Source organism: Sinocyclocheilus anshuiensis, unplaced genomic scaffold (assembly GCF_001515605.1).
Source record: "Sinocyclocheilus anshuiensis isolate Anshui unplaced genomic scaffold, SAMN03320099.WGS_v1.1 scaffold955, whole genome shotgun sequence".
Taxonomy (NCBI): Eukaryota; Metazoa; Chordata; class Actinopteri; order Cypriniformes; family Cyprinidae; genus Sinocyclocheilus; species Sinocyclocheilus anshuiensis.
In genome coordinates, this window is record NW_015546094.1 from 136,374 (window position 1) to 156,842 (window position 20,469).

Below are 20,469 nucleotides of genomic sequence, written 5' to 3' on the forward strand. Positions count from 1 at the left end.
ATCCTGTGGCAAAGAAGTTATTTTTTGGAATAGCCAAGTTAAATTTCTGACCGTTACAGGACTTTATCGTCGAAATGTTGTGGAAGGTCCTGCATAGAGCAGTTTGTGCAAGGAAACCCACTAATATACAGGACTGATCCACAGTTGATGGGGAAATGTAGCTGTCTACCAGTTGACCTACAGAATACATCTTTTCAAACATTGTTTTGTGATTCCTGCTGTGACATGTTAACACTGTCTTCCCTTTCTTTCAAAGTTATAGAGGTGGATGCCAGTTTGGCCTCAGGGATTGAGATGGAGTTGGATCCAGAGTTGGAGGAGGAGTTAGGAGTGTCTTTGGACGAGCTGCGCAAGTGGATCGAGGAGCAGGTGGACAGCAGTGAAGCCGTGCAGCAGAGGAAAGCTCAGCTGGAGCAGCTGCAGGAATGGGTTGAGCAGAGGGAAAAGGAGGTTACTAATATGGATGCTCTTTGCTCTAATGCTTCAGAGTAAGTTTAAAGTGTGAGAGAAGATGCATTGAGATCAACACAGCTAAAGGTGAAGAGACTTCAGTCAAACCGCCAAACTGTTTCTTGAGAAATATTCAACCCTTAATGCAATATACATATTCTTCATATCATATGGTAAACAACTTCTGAAACTGATATGCTAAACAAAATCGGAGTGTATATTTACACTAAGTGCTAATAGCCCGCCTTGTTGCATTGGCAGAAACTATTTACAGTAACTCCGCCCACCAACGTGTGATTGGGATAGTCAACACTACAAAAGATGGATGTTTAACACCAGTTTCAGTGGTGTAGATGGTTAAAAAGTGTGTGCTTTTTGAGACAATTCGACCCGGGTTCGAATCCGCCTTTCGTCAAACTTTTTTTTTCTCCGTTTTCAAAACCACATGGGAATGGCAATTTTTTTCAATAAAAATTAAGGAAATATTCTGAAGGTTGAAAATAAAGTATGGGGTAAGGTTAGGGTAGGTGTAGGGAGGGCTTTATTGTCCTAAAAAGGTGGCATCCATTTAATAATTTGAATTAAAATTATAATTTAAGTTCAATACGTTATTATTGCGTTCTCTTTTATAACGTACTACAATACTGAGGAATTACCACTATTTGCAATAAGTATAATCCTGCTATTTTAATGTAGTGTAAATAGAATCTATGGCTATTTGCACTGTGTAAATAGCATATCGCTAAAAAATACTGCTATTTTCACTTTGTGTAAATGGAACCCATTGCTATTTTCACTTAGCAAATAGCCCCTGCCAAAAAAAATACAACACAAGTTCAGCGAGTGTAAGATTCTACTCCGTCAATAGCTGTATTCTTTAAAGTACTTATGACTACAATTAGTAGAACATTGATGTGAACGAGCCACTACTTCAGGTTGTGACAACGTGATTGATTATCCAAAAGCCAGCATTTTATGAGATAAAAATGTAATATTTCTTAATTCCAGAGGAAGAAGTACATAAATCTGTCTTTTCAAAGGTCTGTGGTTCAGTGTGAAGCTCTGGTGAAGGAAGTTTACAGTAATATGGGTCTAGTGTATCGTGAGAGCAGCTCGGAGGATGAGGGAGGAGGCAGAGCAAACCCTTCTGAGGTCATTGAGATTGATGATGATGATGACGACGATGTCATTGCTGTGGGATGTGGTACATTAGATGCTATATTTTATTTATTTAGTCATTTCATTTTATTGATGTAAAATATGTACAGTAACAGCGCAACTTTCTTCACAGTGGTTCCTCCCAAGAAAGTTGTCACTCCAGCCAAGGACTCAGCGGTAAGAGAAGTGTGTCATTTGTATCACTTGACAAACCACTCTAAAGATGCAGTGAAGTTTAACCTTGTTTGGCAATTTTTTGTGGACGAATCCAGTCATTTCAATAGAAGTCCAGGAATTTCCCATGACAGTGAAAGATTTCCCCACACAGATTTTACATCAAGGTCAAATTTGCCATGTTGACTAACAGAAAGCTATTTGGTTTGAAATTGGTTTCTGTGTGAGCTTGCTTCATAATTGCCAAAAGACCATGTAATTTTCAATGGACCTTTTTGCCACAATTTCACTAATGTGACCACACCTTAATGCTGTACTGTTGTCTGTATTGTATTTAAAGTTTAAGGAGGCTTCAGCTGCTCTTCAAAGAACATCTCAGCAGGTGCAGAACCTGGCCCAATCTGTCAACAGAACGGCCCAATCGAGTATCACACCAGCTAAAGCAGTGGCCCCTTCCGCACAATCCCATGGTACTCTGGCTGTTCCAGCAGTGTTTATGTCATCAGGCCCAAGAAACGCGCCCACTCAACCAAACCCTAATTTAAAACAGGATAATATCAAGATCAACATGACACTTTTGGGTAAAAAACGAACCAAGACGTGGCATCGTGGAACACTTGTTGCAATCAAACAAGTGGGTAAGTGCATGCAGTTTATTACCTGTATTGAATAATCCTTCTCTGGGATAGTACTGTACATTTCATCCTGCTGTGTGTGTGTGTATGTGAAGAACAAAATTTTATCAAAAAGCTTGATTCATTCTTTTGATAACAAAATTTCACAGGGAACAATTTAAAGTACAAGGTGAAGTTTGAGAATAAAGGGAAGAGTCTTCTCTCTGGGAACCACGTGGCATTTGATTACCACCCAACACTGGAGAGACTGTTTGTTGGTGCCCGTGTTGTCGCCAGGTACAAGGATGGCAATCAAGTCTGGCTCTATGCAGGTGTAGTTGCTGAGATGCCCAACAGCAAGAATCGTATGAGGTGAGATGAACAGAAGATCTTGGGACAGTATGGAAGGATAGAATGCATTGATTACTGGTTGAATGTTTTTGCAGGTTTCTGATCTTTTTTGATGATGGTTATGCCTCATATGTGGGCCTGCCTGAGCTCTACCCAATCTGCAGACCATGTAAGAAACTTTTTTTAACCGTTTTTTTTAGTTTCCAGCAATTTCTGTTTTTGCCTTCTCTCTTTTAATGTAATATTAAACACTGCTGATCTTTTTAAGTGATTTGATTTTTCATTGAATCACCTTTAATAGTAATTATGCTTAATAATTCGTTACATTGGATCTGTCTCTATTTTTGTCTCCCTTACTCAATCTGTGTTCAGTAAAAAAGACCTGGGATGATATTGAGGATGCATCATGCAAAGATTTCATTGAGGAGTACATCACGTCGTATCCCAACAGACCCATGGTGCTGCTGAAGCCAGGACAAATCATAAAGACGGAATGGGAGGGAACGTGGTGGAAAAGCCGTGTGGAAGAAGTGGATGGCAGCCTTGTCAAAATGCTTTTTCTGGTCAGCTCAGCAGCACGTATAGCTAGAAGTGTTATAGTTAAAGATTTTTTAATTCATTTGTTGTTTGATTTCTTTGATCATCCTTCAACAATCATGTTCATATGCAGAGTTGCTGTGTGTTAAATGACATTTGAACATGAACAATATTGTTTATTCAATGTTGCAGGATGATAAGCGGAGTGAGTGGATTTATCGTGGCTCAACAAGACTAGAACCTATGTTTAATCTGAAAATGAACACAGCTAACAGTCAAGAGAAGAAAATGACTGGTCAACAAAGACAGCGGCCTAATATGGGTAACAGATTGCTATGTGTTTGTCCTTTATATTTTATGCCTAATTTGTATATTTTTATGTAAAATTTTATGCGCACATAGGTCTGGGCGATAAAACGGTATCAGTATTTATCGATAGTGCACCTTCATCGATAACGATAGAAAAAAATGTTCGATATAGCGCACGATAGTTTCATGCTGGTTTTATTTAATTCTATGAGTGACAAGCAGACAGAACACACGAACACATGCTGAAATGAGCGCTGTGCCTGCCTTAATGAGGAGATTGTGAAGTAAAAGAATGAATATTAGTCGAATTTAAAATACAAATTTGCATTTGAATGCAAAAATGGTGCAGTCAAATGTTAGGTGTGTGTCAAGGAGTCTTAGTGGTGCACGAGATGCGATAATGATGTAAGTGTCGCTGCATTTTAATGTTTTATTGCGTTTTTCATTCAAAATATTAGAGAAACACAGAAGCTCAGTGCGGAGAAGATCTTGATTAGGTTAAAACCGAAACCAAACCATTCAAACAGAACGCATATTCTGCGCATTTTTTTAGACGGACAACTATGACTGTTTAACTTGCGTCTCACACAAGAGATGTAACATCATAGAAAGTTAAAAGAGGTTTAACTTTTAGAAAACATGTCTCGAATTTGTGGGGGTTTATTCCATTTCACTCTGTCTCAATACATGATGCTGTTTTGTTCATAATTGCTTATGCAATTTGCGAAATTATATTTGATTTATATGTTAATTTAGACGTTATGCACGTTTTTTTTTTTATAGACAGTCGTTATTTCATTGCATTAAATAAACATTGCTCATTGCACCCTCCTGTGGCCTCAGGAGACAAGCCAAAAGTTTTCTTAACACTTATTTAATCTGCATATAAAACATAAGAAAGGAGATATTTGTTTAAATTTTATTTACATTTTTTTTTTCTATTGCTCTGTTTTAAAAAATATTTTTTTAAAAGTCTGTAATTATCGATATCAAATGATATGAAACATTATATTTTGATAAATTTTCGCCCAGCCCTATGCACACATTTCTTATTACAACTGGCCTTTTAAGAATGAGCTGGTTTGTCCAATTCTCATCTTACTAAAACTGTATGTGCTTTTAGGAGCATTGAGGACAAAGGGACCTGTAGTGCAGTACACTAGTGACAACAGTGCTTCTGCTTCCAGTCGGCCTGTGGCCCCACAGATCCCACCAGTTCGTCCAGTGGCTCCCGGACCCCCACAGCCTTCCCGCACAGAGTGAGTGCTTCAAGAGCTATTGTTCTTTCAAAATATTTCATTTATTGATCCTGGTCAATGGTTATACCATGTTTATCTCTTTCTCTTCCATTTCAGGAGTCCTAGTTTAAAGAGTCAAATGGCTAAAAAGAGCACTGGTCAGGTTGCACTGCAGCCTCGTCAGGTCGTGACCTCTGACCTCCAGCCCAAAGCACTGATCGGCACTGTTCACCAAACTAATTCCTCCAGGTTAGTGTGACACCCAATCACTTGGTACTTGTCACTACTGTGATCTATATGTCTGCTAAACACTGTATATGCAACATTATTTTTTGCTTTGCCTCTCTTTCAGCATTTACGCTTGGTATTAGAATCTCAGGTGGTCTGACCAAGTGGCCCAACACATTTTTTATACCAATCATTAAATTCAAATCATATTATTCAGAAATGCATGTGTCCTCATTGTGTTATCCAACAGTGAAGACTGCCTGCTCAACCATCAGTCAACCAAAATGAAAGTCAAAGTTTTTGTAGTGTGATTAAGGCAAACGTCTTGTTCTCTTACTCTGCAGGCTCTTTCTTCTGCAGTCTGGACCTGTGCATATGTTGACGCCAATCACACCAGTCCCGCATACTTTGCAGACAACTGTGTCAACCTACACAAGTGAGCGTATTCCTCAGGAGCCATCGTACCAGGCTCCGAATGACAGACTTTTCTACCTTACACACAACTGCACTCCAGACTGTCTAAAGCGCATCCGGCCCACCCGCCCCAACCTGCATCGAGGACGTAACCCACTTCTTACTCCATTGCTCTATGAGTTTCGCCGCATGACTGGCCGCAGACGCCTTAACCGCAAGGTTTGTGTGTCTTAAGGTTGTAGTCACATTTACTGCTATTCGGCAAAATTGTGTGTTCAAAATCCAGTCTAAAGGAATCTGTGTGATTTAATTTTTGAGTAAACAATTTCCCCATGGAGATTTTACATCAGGTTCAAGTTGTTCACACTGACGAACAAAAAGCTGCTTGGTTGGGCCTTTTGCCGGTGAAATTTGCCCGAATTAGAAACTATCACTCAACTGTAAAGTGTTTTTCAGTGGTTTATTCGGTACTAATACACATACTAATTTATATTTACCCTCTTTCTCTCTCACTCAGATGTCATTCCATGTCATCTACAAGTCCCCGTGTGGCTTGAGTCTGAGAAATATGGCAGAAATCCAGCACTACCTCTTCCAGACACACTGTGACTTCATCTTCTTGGAGATGTTCTGTCTGGACCCCTATGTGCTGGTGGACCGTCGATTCCAACCCCAGAGGCCATTCTACTTCATCCGGGACATCACAGGCGGTCGCGAAGACATTCCCTTGTCCTGTGTGAATGAGATCGACAACACTCCTCCGCCCAGTGTGGCCTACAGTAAAGAGAGGATCCCAGAAGATGGAGTGTTTATTAACACCAGCCCAGACTTCCTGGTGGGCTGTGATTGCACTGACGGCTGCAGAGACAAGTTAGTATCATTGACTGGCTTTCAACAAAGTCAAAAATGTCAGGATAAAGAAAAAAGCTTCTTTAAAATAAAGAAAAGAAAAAGTAGTTTAGCATAGAGCTGCACAATTAATTGTTTAAAGATCGCAATCTCGATTCAAAACCCACACGGTCGTATTTCTAAATGACAACGATTTGTCTGTGTCTATTAAATCTTTGACAAAGTCATACCAGAACATTCAAATCTGTGCTCGAGCTGCCGCTGACAGAGAGAGCAGTTATCATGTTTAGGTACGAAACAGCTTCACAAACAGTCTTTTTAACCACACAGTATTATTTCTGTCTTACAATCATTCATATTATCACAGAAGTACTGGGATAAAAGATACTGATATCTATGGTAGTGAATAAAATGGAGCAAATCATATTTTGAAAGTAATTGGTGCTTCAAATACAGTTTTTGATTATATTTATTCACAACTAGGTGGTGACAAGTGACTGTTAAAAATGTATTTGTCATTAAATCAGTCATTCAAGAGATTTGTTAAAAAATGCTGATTCATTCAGTAATGAAACAAGTGAAGTATTTATGAGCAAGTCATTGAATCATTCATTCAAAGAAATGCTTTTTTTTTTTTTATAATTCATTAAAATTAATTAAACATTTTTTTAGTAGACTGCAGCAATTAACATTTTATCACAGCATTTAGTAAATTACACATTATTTTGCTTAGTTCAGAATCGTGATCTCTATTTGAAACGGAAAAAAACAAACATGATTCTCACTTTATCCAGAATCATGCAGCTCTAGTTTGGCATATATATATTTTAATCCAAAGTCTCTTTAAGAAAGGTATTCTATAGTCTTTGTTTAATCTTATTGTGAATGATTCATCCATGCATATGTGCTTTTTTTGACGTTGTAATTTTTAATAAAAATGTCATAACTGGATCTTCCAGAAAAATGACAGGCTTTTATTAAGAATATTAATTTTAATTATCATTTTAAGTGTTTTTTTCTGTCAAAGTCATGTGGTACAACTAACATACAGAAGAAGAAAAACAGAAACAGAAAATTATATAGAAAGGACCCCTGCAGCCCATCGTGTGTAAAGGTCAACAAGTCTCAATATTAGATCATTTTCATCAAATAATTTTTATGTCAAGATTAGTTCAGATTGTAAAGTATGCAACTTCATGTAATGAAAATAAGTGTACACTCACATGTAGGTAAAATGAGAATGTTATTACTTTATTGTTACATAACAATTTTTTCCTAATAATTGGATAAGTTTTTCAAACCATATGACATTAACATAAATATGAATATTTCTAAAAACCTATTCTGTACATTTTGTTTGTTTATAGATCCAAGTGTTCGTGTCATCAGCTGACTCTGCAGGCTACAGGATGTGCCCCAGGTGGGCAGATCAACCCCAACGCTGGATACCATCACAAGAGACTGGAAGAGTGTCTCCCTACAGGGTCTGTGATATATAACCAACCCTCCATAGTGCCATTATCATGTTGATTTACAGTGAAACCATTCAACTTAATGTCTGCCATCTCCTGTTAATTGTTCCGTCTCTCTTTTTCCCTCTCGTTTGCATTCTCAGGATATATGAATGTAATAAGCGCTGCCGCTGTAATCCGCAGATGTGCACTAACCGCCTGGTTCAGCACGGTTTGCAGGTCCGACTGCAGCTCTTTAAGACCCAAAATAAGGGCTGGGGCATTCGTTGCCTTGATGACGTAGCCAAGGGCTCATTTGTTTGTATCTATGCAGGTAACCCACTCAAAATGTAATTTGGACTTTAGTTTATTCAAAAGAAAATCAATCCTGTGTTTGGTCTTACCTAAGCTTCTCCCTCTTAAGCCTAAAGTATGCTCTGTCTGCATGACATAATTTTCATCATTATGATTGTCTGCTGATGTCCACCACTGGGCATTTAAGGGGGTTATAGTAATGATATTATAGTTATATAGCTATATAGTAATGATATGTTATAGTTATAGTAATTGTTTCTTTCTCTATCAGGTAAAATCCTGACTGATGACTTTGCTGATAAAGAAGGTTTGGAAATGGGGGATGAATACTTTGCCAATCTAGACCACATTGAGAGCGTGGAGAACTTTAAGGAAGGTTACGAGAGTGAGGCCCACTGCTCTGACAGCGAGGGCAGCGGGGTGGACATGAGCAGGGTTAAACTACCTGCTTCCTCCCAACACGGTAAATCCACCACCAAGATGGAGGAGCGTAACAGCAGCATTACCGGCAAAAGTGAGAGACCTATGCACACATCTGACCTTCCTGCTTGTTATAAAAATTAGTGGCTGTGGGGATCTCAATGTTGATGGGAAAAAAACTAACAACAACAGTTTTTGTAATGTCCGTTGGACCAAGTACAGTAATTGGGAGTCAAAATCTTTTTGTCAAAAAAAACTTTTCAGAGACACCTTTGCAATAATCACTTTTACCTAACTGCTCTCTAGGTGATTTAGTGTGAAGTCAGTTCTTCTCAAGTTCACACAGGTCTCCTAGCAGGTGTAGTTCATCACATGAACATGATCCTTTTTTTTTTTTTTTTTGTGAAATATTTTGCAAAAATATAATAAAAGGCCTGCTTATGTTTCTTTAAAATAAATAGCATGTGGTTTGATTTTTTTTAAATTGCTGATCCACTTATTAGGCCAAGATGATTCATCTGAAGACAGTGATGATGACAAAGACGAAGAGTCTAACGAGGATGAGAGCGACAGCTCAGACGACACATTTGTGAAAGACACATATTACTCCACCAGCTCAGTGTGGAGGAGCTACACCACCCGCAGACAGGCCAAAGGAATAAAGGAAGGTGAGGAGAAGACCGATAGATTAAACACCGAGACAGGCCACGAGAGGGCAGGCTTGAGTAGAAGTTTTATAAATTGTCACAAAACCTGTCGAGGACAAGGTCTGAGTAGGATTTTCATGACAGTCACTAATATTATTAAAGGGTTGTGAAACCTCCTGTTTCAGCACTGGTTAGTTCTCACCACAGTTCTAAAATGAGAAAATGTTTTTAAAACGCTGTGCGGAACACAGATAATTGCACAGCCATTTGCACTATGTATCGAAAACATATATATATATATGAATGCGCTGTTGCACCTCTGCTAACTTTTAAGGCTTATTCTGCGGCGTTTATATAAGCCTTTTGATGGGTTGTGTCAAGGAGCTGAAAAAACGGTTACACTCACTAAGTGAATGAATCGAGTTTGTGCCGAACTCCTATTACAAAGCAAAAACAAACACTCTCCTTTGATCCATGAACGTTTCTCTAAGTTAATGTGCGCGATCTCACAGTCTGAAGCGTATGTCAAAGCAAATCAACACATGCTGTTGTGAATAATTAAGCGAAGCGTCGTCTTATAAGAACACGCAGTCTCAGGAATAATTTAATAGACACCAACGCGTCATTGTCCTTTGCCACGTCACAAATTGTGACGTCAACACGATGTAGATTTTAAGCCCGGAAGATGAAAATAGCGCAAAAAAGCTTAAAATTAACCCGTTTTCTCCAACAATTAAAATGAACGTATGCTAACATGGTCTTCTATGATGTGCAACACAAACACCTGCTAAAATCTCAGAAAAAGTAGTCTGAGGTTTCATGACCCTTTAATAGTAATGTCTCATACAGTATATAATTTTAATTTATTTGATTTTATTTTGTGGTAAATGTTTTGAACAGTTATTAATAATAGTCGTTTTATTATTATATTATTTCATAAACAATATTTTATTTTGGTGGTGAAATTTTTGAACAGTTTATTATTATTATTATCATCATCATTATTGTTGTTATACTTCATATATTATTCAATATATTACTTTATTTTTGTGATGAAATGTCTTAACAATTACTACTAATAATATTTGTTGTTGTTTTTGTTATAATCACATCTTATTTCACATATTAAATTCAATATATTGTTAACTTTCTGCATTTTATTTTGTGGTGAAATGTATTTGGACATGTTTTTGTTAGAACTACTTTTGTATATATATATATTGTATCATTTAAATTAATCAGCTGTAAAACCAAATGCTCTGTACACTGAAACTTAATTCGTTCATTTCAGTAATAGTTGACTTTCCCATCATTCTCTGTCTTGGCTGTAGAGAGTCAGGACAGTAAGGATGGACTGAGTGTGTCCACAGGTGAGGAGAGGAAGCCACCTCCGATGCCAGAGGAGACTGGGAAGAGTAAAGTGGCGTCTTGGCTCACCAACCAGTCTTCCACTTCTGCAAATCAGAGCGTCAAGGTGGAGGGAGGGATGAAGACTGAGAAGAAGGTCAGTTTAATTTTCACACACCCTGTTTCCTTTTTAAGTTTTCACATGAAATGACTCTCTTTCCGTTCTCTTTGTTCCTCTTTCTTTCTGTCTCACTCTCTGATATCTGTCTCTCTCTATTTTTTCCTCCCATCTTGCACTCTTATTATAATCTTTCCCTCTGTCTTTTGTTTAGGAAGTAATGACCCTCTCCGACAGTGATGATGTGCAAACTATAAGCTCAGGATCCGATGACAACAAGGAGAGGGAGAAAAAGACTCAGGGTAAGATGGAGGAAAAGGGAAAGTTGCTTGTTTTCCTGTTACATAAGTGGACTTCCTTATGTCAGTGTAACTTTTGCTTCACTTCAGTCAGCTGACTGAATCTGCTTGTACTAGGAACCCCTTTTTAACCCTTTATGTCCCTCCTTCTTTATTAGAAATGAGATGCTCATCCTGGAGGTGTTGTCATAGTAAAAGGCTATGAAAACCAAATTAGCACAATTAGAAAGTTGAATAGTCTTGCATTCATCAAGTCCCTGTAACAAGCCATTATACGGAACATTGTTAGATCTCTTTCTCTCTCAGCTGTGGTGAAGAGGCAGGTGGCGGTGAAGTCCACGCGTGGCATTGCTTTGAAGTCCCACAGTCTGATGGTGAAAACAGTGGGAGGGGGTGCAGGAGGAGGCGGGTCAGGCCCATCTCATGGACAGGGAGGTGGCGGGGGCGACAGTGGCCCTAAAAACACCCGCCAGTTCTATGATGGGGAGGAATCCTGTTATATCATTGATGCCAAACTGGAGGGGAACCTCGGACGCTACCTCAACGTGAGTACAACAGACCCAGATATGAGTGATTTACATAAGTCTAAGATCTCAGGGTAGGATTCTTTTAATTCAGTAATAGTTTGCGACTGCTGTGTTTATATCCTTCTACTGTTTTTTTCCCTCACAGCATAGCTGCAGTCCCAATCTGTTCGTCCAGAATGTTTTTGTGGATACTCATGATCTCCGCTTCCCCTGGGTGGCCTTCTTTGCTAGCAAGTGAGCATAACATATAACTTATTTTTTTATTGTACATTTAAAATGTAATAATTCTACCTACCAGTTATTGGCTGGTATTAATGTTTTATTTTTGTATTTTATTTTATTTTATGTACATTTAAATTTAATAATTTTACCTACTAGTTATTGGCTGGTATTAATATTTTATTTTATTTTTTACATTTAATATTGGTGTCTGTGTAATACGGTCATCTGCTGTTCACTTAAAGTTAATCTTTAAAAACATGAGTAATTTAATAACACTTAAATGAAATCTTTCGCAAATCTCAAAATGAATATCTTTTTCATGCTGTACATTATCATGTTGTGATGCATGAATTCACTTATTCACGTATTCATTTCAGTTTTTGAGCTTTATTTATTTAAATTAGTACAGAATATTAATACCGGCCATTTATCTTTTATTGAAAGTGAAAGAGAAAGTGAAAAAGTTAAAGTGAAAGTGACGTGACATGTGGCCAAGTATGGTGACCCATACTAGGAATTAGTGCTCTGCATTTAACCCATCCTAAGTGCACACACACAGCAGTGAACACACACCGTGAACACACACCCGGAGCAGTGGGCAGCCATTTATGCTGCGGCGCCCAGGGAGCAGTTGGGGGTTCGGTGCCTTGCTCAAGGGCACCTCAGTTTTGGTATTGAAGGTGGAAGAGAGCGCTGTACATTCACTCCCCCCACCTACAATCCATGCCGGCACGAGACTCGAACCCGCAACCTTTGGGTTACGAGTCCGACTCTCTAACCATTAGGCCACAACTTCCCCACGTTATGTTATTGGCCATAACATGAAAATATTTATCATGTTTGTGTGCGTTTACGTCTCTAATAGTTTTCATATGTGCATAATTTTTCATCATGTTCCACTCAGTTTTGAAGTAATCAGGTCTTTACATGACAGTTGTTTTTCTTTTTAACGCCAATGCCCTTGTTTTGTTTACAATATTATATATAAGGTTTACACCATATATGATTTGTTTATAGTACAGAAGTATTTATATATGTGTTTGAGCTATTAGTTGGAATATTTACAGACTATGCTTTATGTAAATGTAGCTGCGGTCTTTGTATTAACCTGTGTGTTTCTACAGGCGCATCCGAGCAGGGACGGAGCTGACGTGGGATTATAATTATGAAGTTGGCAGTGTGGAAGGCAAGGAGCTTCTGTGCTGCTGTGGATCAACAGAATGCAGAGGACGACTGCTGTAACGCACAACACGCACGCACTAAAGATACCTCCTATTCTAGATGTGCCAGTGAACACTTATTTGGAGCTCCTAGAAGTTGAACGTATCCGGTCTGTGCTACTGATGAGAACTGAGCAGACGCTGAACAAAAAGGAATTTGTTCAGGAACTTACTGAAGTTGTAAAAAAGTGTATGTATGCTTGTTTTCAATTGCCCTGCTTCACAGAGTTCCGCCTTAAACCCCCCACTCTATCTATCATTATGGTTTATGCAGTCCACCTGCTTCTTTTTTTATACGTCAATCTCAACACCCCGTTTTGCTTTTATATATGTAGTTCTGAAATATGCGGATCTATTTTTTTTTTTTTTTTTTTTTTTACTCATGGTTTTGTGATTGGCATTGTATGCGACTGTGTAAATGTGCTTTTGTTGGTCAGCAAGTTTATGAAAACAGACAAAATTGTACTTTTGTCGCAATTTGAATTAAAGTTCTACAAAGACCAAAAATGTAATCCTGTGTTTTGACACTGTTCACATGGCTAAATATAACACTTATTGTGAATTCTAACATTTTGCAAGGCCACTAGCAGTGTGTGATGACTGAGTCACAAACAGATCTTCTAGACACTCCTTTTAAGTGTTTTTGAGTGACTAGGTGACTTCAGCACATTGAAAATGTACATTACTGGAAACTGGCAAGCCATATTTGAAAATGGAAATCTGTTTCTAAGCTCAGTGCAATTAGTCCATCTGAGATCCAACAACACATTACTTTCGCTTGCTTGGTCAAGTGTTCTAAGAAGTTTGATGGCCACTCAATTGCTGTTTAGGTTTTTGTAAAAGAATCATGTGTGACTTTTAATTCAGAACCTTTACAGCACTTGGCACAGAAACATTACAGTAATAATTTAATGATTTTATTACTAGAATCAAATCACATTCAGGAAACTGCTTAAAGAAGTGAAACTAACTGGTGCACTTGTACTCAAACGTCTCTACAATGAGGGACGTTTCCCATTCGACAACACCAAGACTCTCTAGAGGAGATGTAAACTACTAGGGTTGTAACAGAAAACTTATTGGCTGAAACTCCCCGAGCGAGCACAAACCACCAGTTGTTCTTAGTGGCTTCCCACGGAATGTGCACTGTAAGTGACTTCGAAGAAGGAGTGAAAAGACAAGGTGGTAGTGAAATCGATTTGAATTTAAATGAATATTTGTAAGTGAAGCAACACTTGTCAATTATACACCGTCATAGCGTCACTGAATAGCAGGGTTTAAACATTCAATTGGTCGGATTAGAAGAAGTTAACAATCCCAGGAGGTGCTGATACTGTTTAAATAAAGAGTTGTGATCATATAATGAAGACGAACTGACTGAAATGGATGATAAAATGACTGATAAGCGTCAAATGCTTCGCCTCGGACTGATAATCCTCTGTTCATTTCTCACAGGTAAAGAATCTGTATTTCTCTACAACACATGCTATTACAAATCCTTGTGTAGTTGAAGTAATTTGGGAAAGAGTTTGTTTGAATATCAGCTCTGTTTAATCTTGCAGCTTTTCATGTTGAGATTTCTGAGTTGCGTATAGTGTTGCTTACTTTATATACTGTATTATTCCTGAATGCACTAGTACTGGGTGTCAGGTGCAGAAATAAGATTTCCTTTCATATTAAGAGAACGTTAGTGATTTGAACAACTCTTTTCTATGATAAGAGACTAGTGTATTCTCGATAGCGTGCTCTTTGCCTTAAGCAAGGAAAAAATTGTTTAAAATATTTTGCTTATATGCCAGTGTGTTTGTGATTTCATTCTGTATATTGATTACTCAACTGTACTTGTGTTTCAGGTACCATTGGAATGGATGACACTCACAAGTTCTGCAGTTCTGGTGAAAATGTCCGTCTGCCCTGTAATAATGCTCTTTCTGGCTGCACATCAACTACATGGACCTATAGCAGACGTTCAGAGACAGTTGAACTGATTGCTGGAGGGGAAAAGAAGAATGATATAGAGAGACATGAGAGACTGAGTCTGGGCTCCGGTTGCTCTCTGAAAATCAAGAAAGCCACAAAAGAAGATTATGGATTTTATAGCTGCCGACAATATGTGAATGAACAACAAGGAACTGATGCACCTGTTCATCTGCATTTTCTTCATGGTAATTTTGTTTATGTGGTCGATTTATAAAAACATATCCTTCTTTTAAACTCAAATGTGCAATAAAAATAAATTAAGTCTGTTGTGTCATCTGTTTTATTTTCTGTTTCAGTCTCTCCATCATCCACACAGATCAGAAACGGCAGCTCTGTGACTCTCTCCTGTCAGTTGTATATTGATGGAGTCTCTTGTGATACTTTGGTCCGTACTGAGGGAGTTCAGCTGATCTGGGTGAATCAGGCTGGTGTGAATCTGCAGACAGACTCCAGATATCAGATATCATTCTCCTCAGGACACTGTATCAGCACTCTGACTACAACACTCCTGAATGAAGATCACAACAGCGAGTGGAGATGTCAGGTTAAACAGAGAAATGAACTGAAGACCTCAGCCACATATATTGTCAAGTATTCAGGTGAGGAGACAATCTTTAATCAGTTTAAAATAACCTCATAATCTCAATGACTACCAATATCATCAGAACAAACTGGGCAAACAAAAGCCTCTTTTACTCTGACAGAAGTAATCTGAACTCAAAGCATTGCTTCAAACAAATGAACTGTGATTAAGTGATAACAGCCCAGCAAACGCTGCTGTACATAATAAAGGAATTTAAACTGAAGAGCAAGTATTTGTAACTTTTTATGTAATGTCATGATGAAGTATTCAAATATGATCAATGTAATTATATTTTCATTTGAACTATCTTTCATCCTGCACAGGTACCTCAACTACAAACACATCAGAAACTCATAAACAAGGTACATGATGATTACGCTAATTAAGCCACATGACATTTGTCTAACATAATTCTACAGAGAAAAAAAATGAATGTTGGCATAGTCTACAACAGTACAGTTTTGTATTTTCTTAATGGCTGTGTTTACATATAGTATATAGGGACATCAAATATTGCAATGCATTATTTTTTATTTTATCATAAGAAACAACACTGTTTGATGATGTTTTTTTTAAACCATTGAACAGTATTGTAATATAGCGACATTTCCAAAAATGTTGCTTTCTAAATTAAAAAATGTAAACTTTTGTAGTTTTGTAATCCAATTGTGCTTCATATAAAGAGTTACTGAAATATTTTAGTTTTTTCTCTTGTCTTTCTTTACTTTAGAATTATAGATTTTTTGTTAAATCAGATTTTTTTTCTTAATTTTTTTGACTTAAATCTACATAACTTCCCATGTTAGAAAGTGAAGACTACTTTTAGCACTACAACATTCAGGTCTGAAATAAAAGCAAATAAAGCATATTAGCATTCAGCATAAATAGCTCAGATGGCAAATGATACCAATTCTATGTGGCTGATTCCAGACCTAAACTCTCTGTAAAGCTATAGCTAATTGTCATAGAAATAAAAAAGGATGCTGCATTTTATCATCGTATTTGTCTGTGTATAGACATAGATTTAAGTTTTGAGTTTGAATGCATTTGCAAAATACATTTAAAACAATAGCAAAATGTAATTTAAAAAATATCAAGAGCAATAAACCACAGGGAATGAATCAAAAATCAGGGGTAGGGTTAAAATTTACTAGGTAACCCAAAACAGGCAACAAAGAAAAAAAAGCAGATAACCAGGACAAGACAAGATAAAGGAAACTCATTACAGATGTTTCCTGCACATGACTATGTCTGCCTGTCCTCTCTCCTTTAGTGACCGTGATCGTGATCTCTGCTGTGGCTGCTGCATTAGCTGTTGCCCTTGTTTCTGTTCTCTGGATGATCTGTAAAAAAAGAGATGGTAAGTTTTTGTATGTCCTCCTTTGTATCATAAAAAAAACCTAATCAGATCTCACTTTATCATTAGCAATAAACCATCATTTTCAGATTGTATAAATCATAGAAACATACAGATTATATGAAAACATGTCGAACTATGAAGTTATGAAACAGAACTTTATTCCTGCCGAGTATATCAGTGAGATAGAGTTATTAAGTAAAAATAAAGAACCTTTTTCATCATTGATTTCAGTGGGGCAACCAAATCCTTTTTATTTGAATGTAATGTAATGTGTTTTGCATGTCTGTTTTATCATTACATGAGCACATTGCATTTTATAGGTGATAAAAGAGGGACTGACAGCTCTGTGGTGAGTTCAGTAATGCCAGTTATTTGGATCTAATTACTGTATTTTAAGTTCAGTAAAGTGTGTAATTCATGCAATTACTAATAACTACTTGTTATCTAAAGGTCAAAGATAGGAATGAACATAAAGGGACCTATGACAACATCAACATGTCCATTCCTACTATGCCAAACGCCAATGTGAGTTAACAGGATTATGTGTCTATTTGTCTATTCCATAATGCAATTTACTGTACTGTCAGATGTCTTTTACTGTATTAAACTTTATTTGCCATGTTTCTATTGATGTTTAGGAACAGAGAGATGATGTGACCTATTCTGAGGTTACCGCTTCCAGTAAAAAACAAGTACTAATGGACTATGTGAGTAGATAGATACGGCACCACCACATTCACTTGTTCTTCCATCACTGCCCAATAGCAGTCCTGTTCAGAGAAAATACACCCACCTTCTCTGATCTATATGCTGCTGATATGTAGCTCTGAATTTGCAAATAAATGAAGCTCTAACAGCAAGAAGTAATAATAGGTGTAGGTTGAAACGTACACATGGACTGACAAAATCTGTGATGTTCTTTCAGAATGATTCTAATCATACAGTGATGTACGCTGCCATCAGAGGAACAGAATATGCACCTCAGGATGAACTTTATACCTCTGTGAACACCACCACCACCCCTCACAAATAAACAATAATTATGCAAATCATTGCATGACCTCATATTATGAGCAGATACGCAGTTTTTCGCATCTGCGGAGATTTATGCATTTATGAGATTCAATGTATGTTAAGGAACAGAACTTTTATATTAAATATTTGGTCAGTTCACAGTAAGGTTGGCTTGAAGGTTTATCAGTTGGATTTCTGTCTTAAACCATTTTTTTCTTCCATGGAGAAGCCCAAAAGTTTTTGTGTCTTCAATTCCAGTAAAATCAGAAGTAACTGAACTTGCTCTTAATTGATGGAACATTTTAAAAGCAGAATTCACTTTTAAATGAATACTTGTATTAATACAATGTTATTTATTGAGAGAGAATTTAAACAACGCAAATATTTAAAACATTAAGAAAATCTGCAATCATCAGAATTAAACTGATACACGTCATCTCTGAATTTTCAAATGTATCCTGGTATTGTCTTGTGTTCAGTTCCCAAGACTGTGTGAATATTTAACTATCTTCTGTTTAATTTAAAGTATTAATGGTTTGTTTACTTTTTTATACCTTTCATTTCTTGGTTTCTCATTTGTTCTCATACTGAATGGATTTATATATTACACTTACTGTGCTATGTTAGTAATATAACACAGAAAGCATAACATGTTGCATAATACATAATGTTACATGTTTTCCAGAGAGATCTCAGAACTGTTTCAAATCATGTGACTGTTCTGTGTGAGAACCAGCGTGAGAATCTGTGTTAGTTTGCCCACTCTGGTTCAACAGACATATATAGAAGTGATGAACTGTGAACTCAGTTTAGACTGAATAATTCCACCAGCAGTTCCTCTTCTTTCTTTTAGGAAGTTGCTTCATACTGTTGAATTCTATATTGATCTCAACATCTCAACTGGTGAGGATCTCGACACTCATGCTAGTCTTTATGAATCTACATGTGAATTGAAGTTATCACTGAATGTTTTTCATTACCTAATTAAAGTGTGTAAGTTCCATAATGAAATATTGTTCACATTCAGGATGCTGGTGCTGTTCAATTTTGTTAATTATAGACAGGGGCGTCGGACAGGGGGTAATAGTGGAACTGAGTAACAGGGGCCATATTTGTATATGTACTATAAGACTGGAAAAGACTTGCATTTAGATATGCATAAAATAATGTTTTGTTTATTAATACATAGCATATGATGATCCAAATCTATGTGTTTTAGGAACCAGTGGAGCAGAAGTGACGCATGAAGTGAATGCGGTTCTGGTGAAAATGTCCGTCTGCCCTGCACATCAATTACATGGAACTACAATAGACATTCATTTAAACTGATTGCTGGAGGGAAAAAGAAGAAAGACATAGAGAGACATGAGAGTCTGGGCTCTGACTGCTCTCTGAACATCATTGATCTTACAGCTGCCGACAATATGTGAATGAACAACAAGGAACTGATGCACGTGTTCATCTGCATTTTCTTCATGGTCAGTGTTTCTGTAAATATTATGATTATATGTTGATTTGGTATAACAGTGGTATTGTTGTCCCTGCAAAGACTGAAATCAGTCATGTAATCTCTGTTTTATTTTCTGTTTCAGTCTCTTCATCATCCTCACAGTCAGAGATCAGATCAGGCAGCTCTGACTCTCTTCTCTCAGTTGTATATTGATGGAGTCTCTACAACACTCCTGAATGAAGATCACAACAGAGAGTGGAGATGTCCGGTTAAACAGAAATGAACTAAAGACCTCAGTCACATATGCTGTCAAGTATTCAGGTAAGAAACTAAATTTCTTTAATCAGTATCGGAAGACTCTCTGATAAGGAGACATGACATGATTGATTACTAATGTTATTCATTCAGGACAAACCTAAGGTTATGGGCTGCAGCTCACTGTGTTTTATTCTCATATAAATTATCTGAACTAAAATCTGAATCTGAACTCAATTCCTCCAACCTACACTCTAAAAAATGCTGGGTTAAATATAACCCAGCGCTGGGTTAAAAAGGGACAAACCCAGCTATTGGGTTGTTTTGACATATATATTTAACCCAGCAATTTTTAGAGTGTATATAGATAAATAGATCATTACCTCAAACATTGAGATGATTTCAGCTGCACACACACACACCTGCTGTTACTACCCAACAATGTATTTATGCATGTCTTATTCATGTCACAGTATGTTTGAACTGAACTAATAATCATCATACACAGATCCAGCTGACAGTGCATCAGAGACTGTAGTCTGTATGACTGCTGGATCATTATTCAGAGGTATGAAATGGCTTTGCATGCACTAAAACTAAAATTTGAATTTGAAAACGGCTTGTCAATAATTGTTCATTGGTTCATACCCTGTTAATAAGCGATTTACAGTTTCACAGATTCATTCTCTGCTTTCTCTCTGTCATCTGTCCACACATCTTTCCTGCAGTGATTGTGATTATTGTTGAGATTGCAGTGTTTGCTGCTCCTACTATGATTCTTCTTCAGATCATCTGTGCAAGAAGAACTGGTGAGTTTTGAACATCCCAGATTCTGATGATTCGCATTGATCTATAACAATCTGCCAAAGGAAATAGAGATGCCTACAGTATTACTATATATATATATATATATATATATATATATATATATATACAGTG

At 37.2% G+C, this 20,469-nt stretch overlaps 2 protein-coding genes across 2 annotated transcripts; both read left to right on the forward strand.

Annotated features, from left to right (window-relative positions):
- Positions 1 to 258: 258 nt before the first annotated feature.
- Positions 259 to 13,375, forward strand: setdb1b (SET domain bifurcated histone lysine methyltransferase 1b). The gene is made up of 21 exons (XM_016501700.1): positions 259 to 488; positions 1,491 to 1,654; positions 1,742 to 1,785; positions 2,123 to 2,420; positions 2,567 to 2,768; positions 2,843 to 2,916; positions 3,120 to 3,310; positions 3,477 to 3,606; positions 4,717 to 4,852; positions 4,949 to 5,080; positions 5,404 to 5,692; positions 5,991 to 6,343; positions 7,690 to 7,806; positions 7,938 to 8,107; positions 8,360 to 8,551; positions 9,012 to 9,176; positions 10,487 to 10,659; positions 10,835 to 10,922; positions 11,226 to 11,464; positions 11,592 to 11,680; positions 12,793 to 13,375. The coding sequence occupies exons 1-21, from the start codon at positions 295 to 297 to the stop codon at positions 12,908 to 12,910; spliced, it is 3,558 nt and encodes a 1,185-aa protein (XP_016357186.1). The 5' UTR covers positions 259 to 294; the 3' UTR covers positions 12,911 to 13,375.
- A 907-nt stretch (positions 13,376 to 14,282) lies between these two features.
- On the forward strand, positions 14,283 to 19,558 carry LOC107700137 (uncharacterized). The gene is made up of 8 exons (XM_016501676.1): positions 14,283 to 14,343; positions 14,742 to 15,053; positions 15,165 to 15,467; positions 16,725 to 16,811; positions 17,132 to 17,160; positions 17,262 to 17,336; positions 17,450 to 17,518; positions 19,418 to 19,558. Exons 1-8 carry the CDS (start codon positions 14,283 to 14,285, stop codon positions 19,556 to 19,558), a joined length of 1,077 nt encoding a protein of 358 aa, XP_016357162.1.
- The last annotated feature ends 911 nt before the right edge of the window (positions 19,559 to 20,469 follow it).

Coding starts and splice junctions, on each gene's coding strand:
- LOC107700137 (XM_016501676.1), top strand. CDS start 14,283: ATGACTGATAAGCGTCAAATGCTTCGCCTCGGACTGATAATCCTCTGT. Junction 14,344..14,741: donor CCTCTGTTCATTTCTCACAG/GTAAAGAATCTG, acceptor CTTGTGTTTCAG/GTACCATTGGAATGGATGAC. Junction 17,337..17,449: donor CTACTATGCCAAACGCCAAT/GTGAGTTAACAG, acceptor ATTGATGTTTAG/GAACAGAGAGATGATGTGAC.
- setdb1b (XM_016501700.1), top strand. CDS start 295: ATGGAGTTGGATCCAGAGTTGGAGGAGGAGTTAGGAGTGTCTTTGGAC. Junction 2,917..3,119: donor CTACCCAATCTGCAGACCAT/GTAAGAAACTTT, acceptor ATCTGTGTTCAG/TAAAAAAGACCTGGGATGAT. Junction 4,853..4,948: donor CCACAGCCTTCCCGCACAGA/GTGAGTGCTTCA, acceptor CTTCCATTTCAG/GAGTCCTAGTTTAAAGAGTC.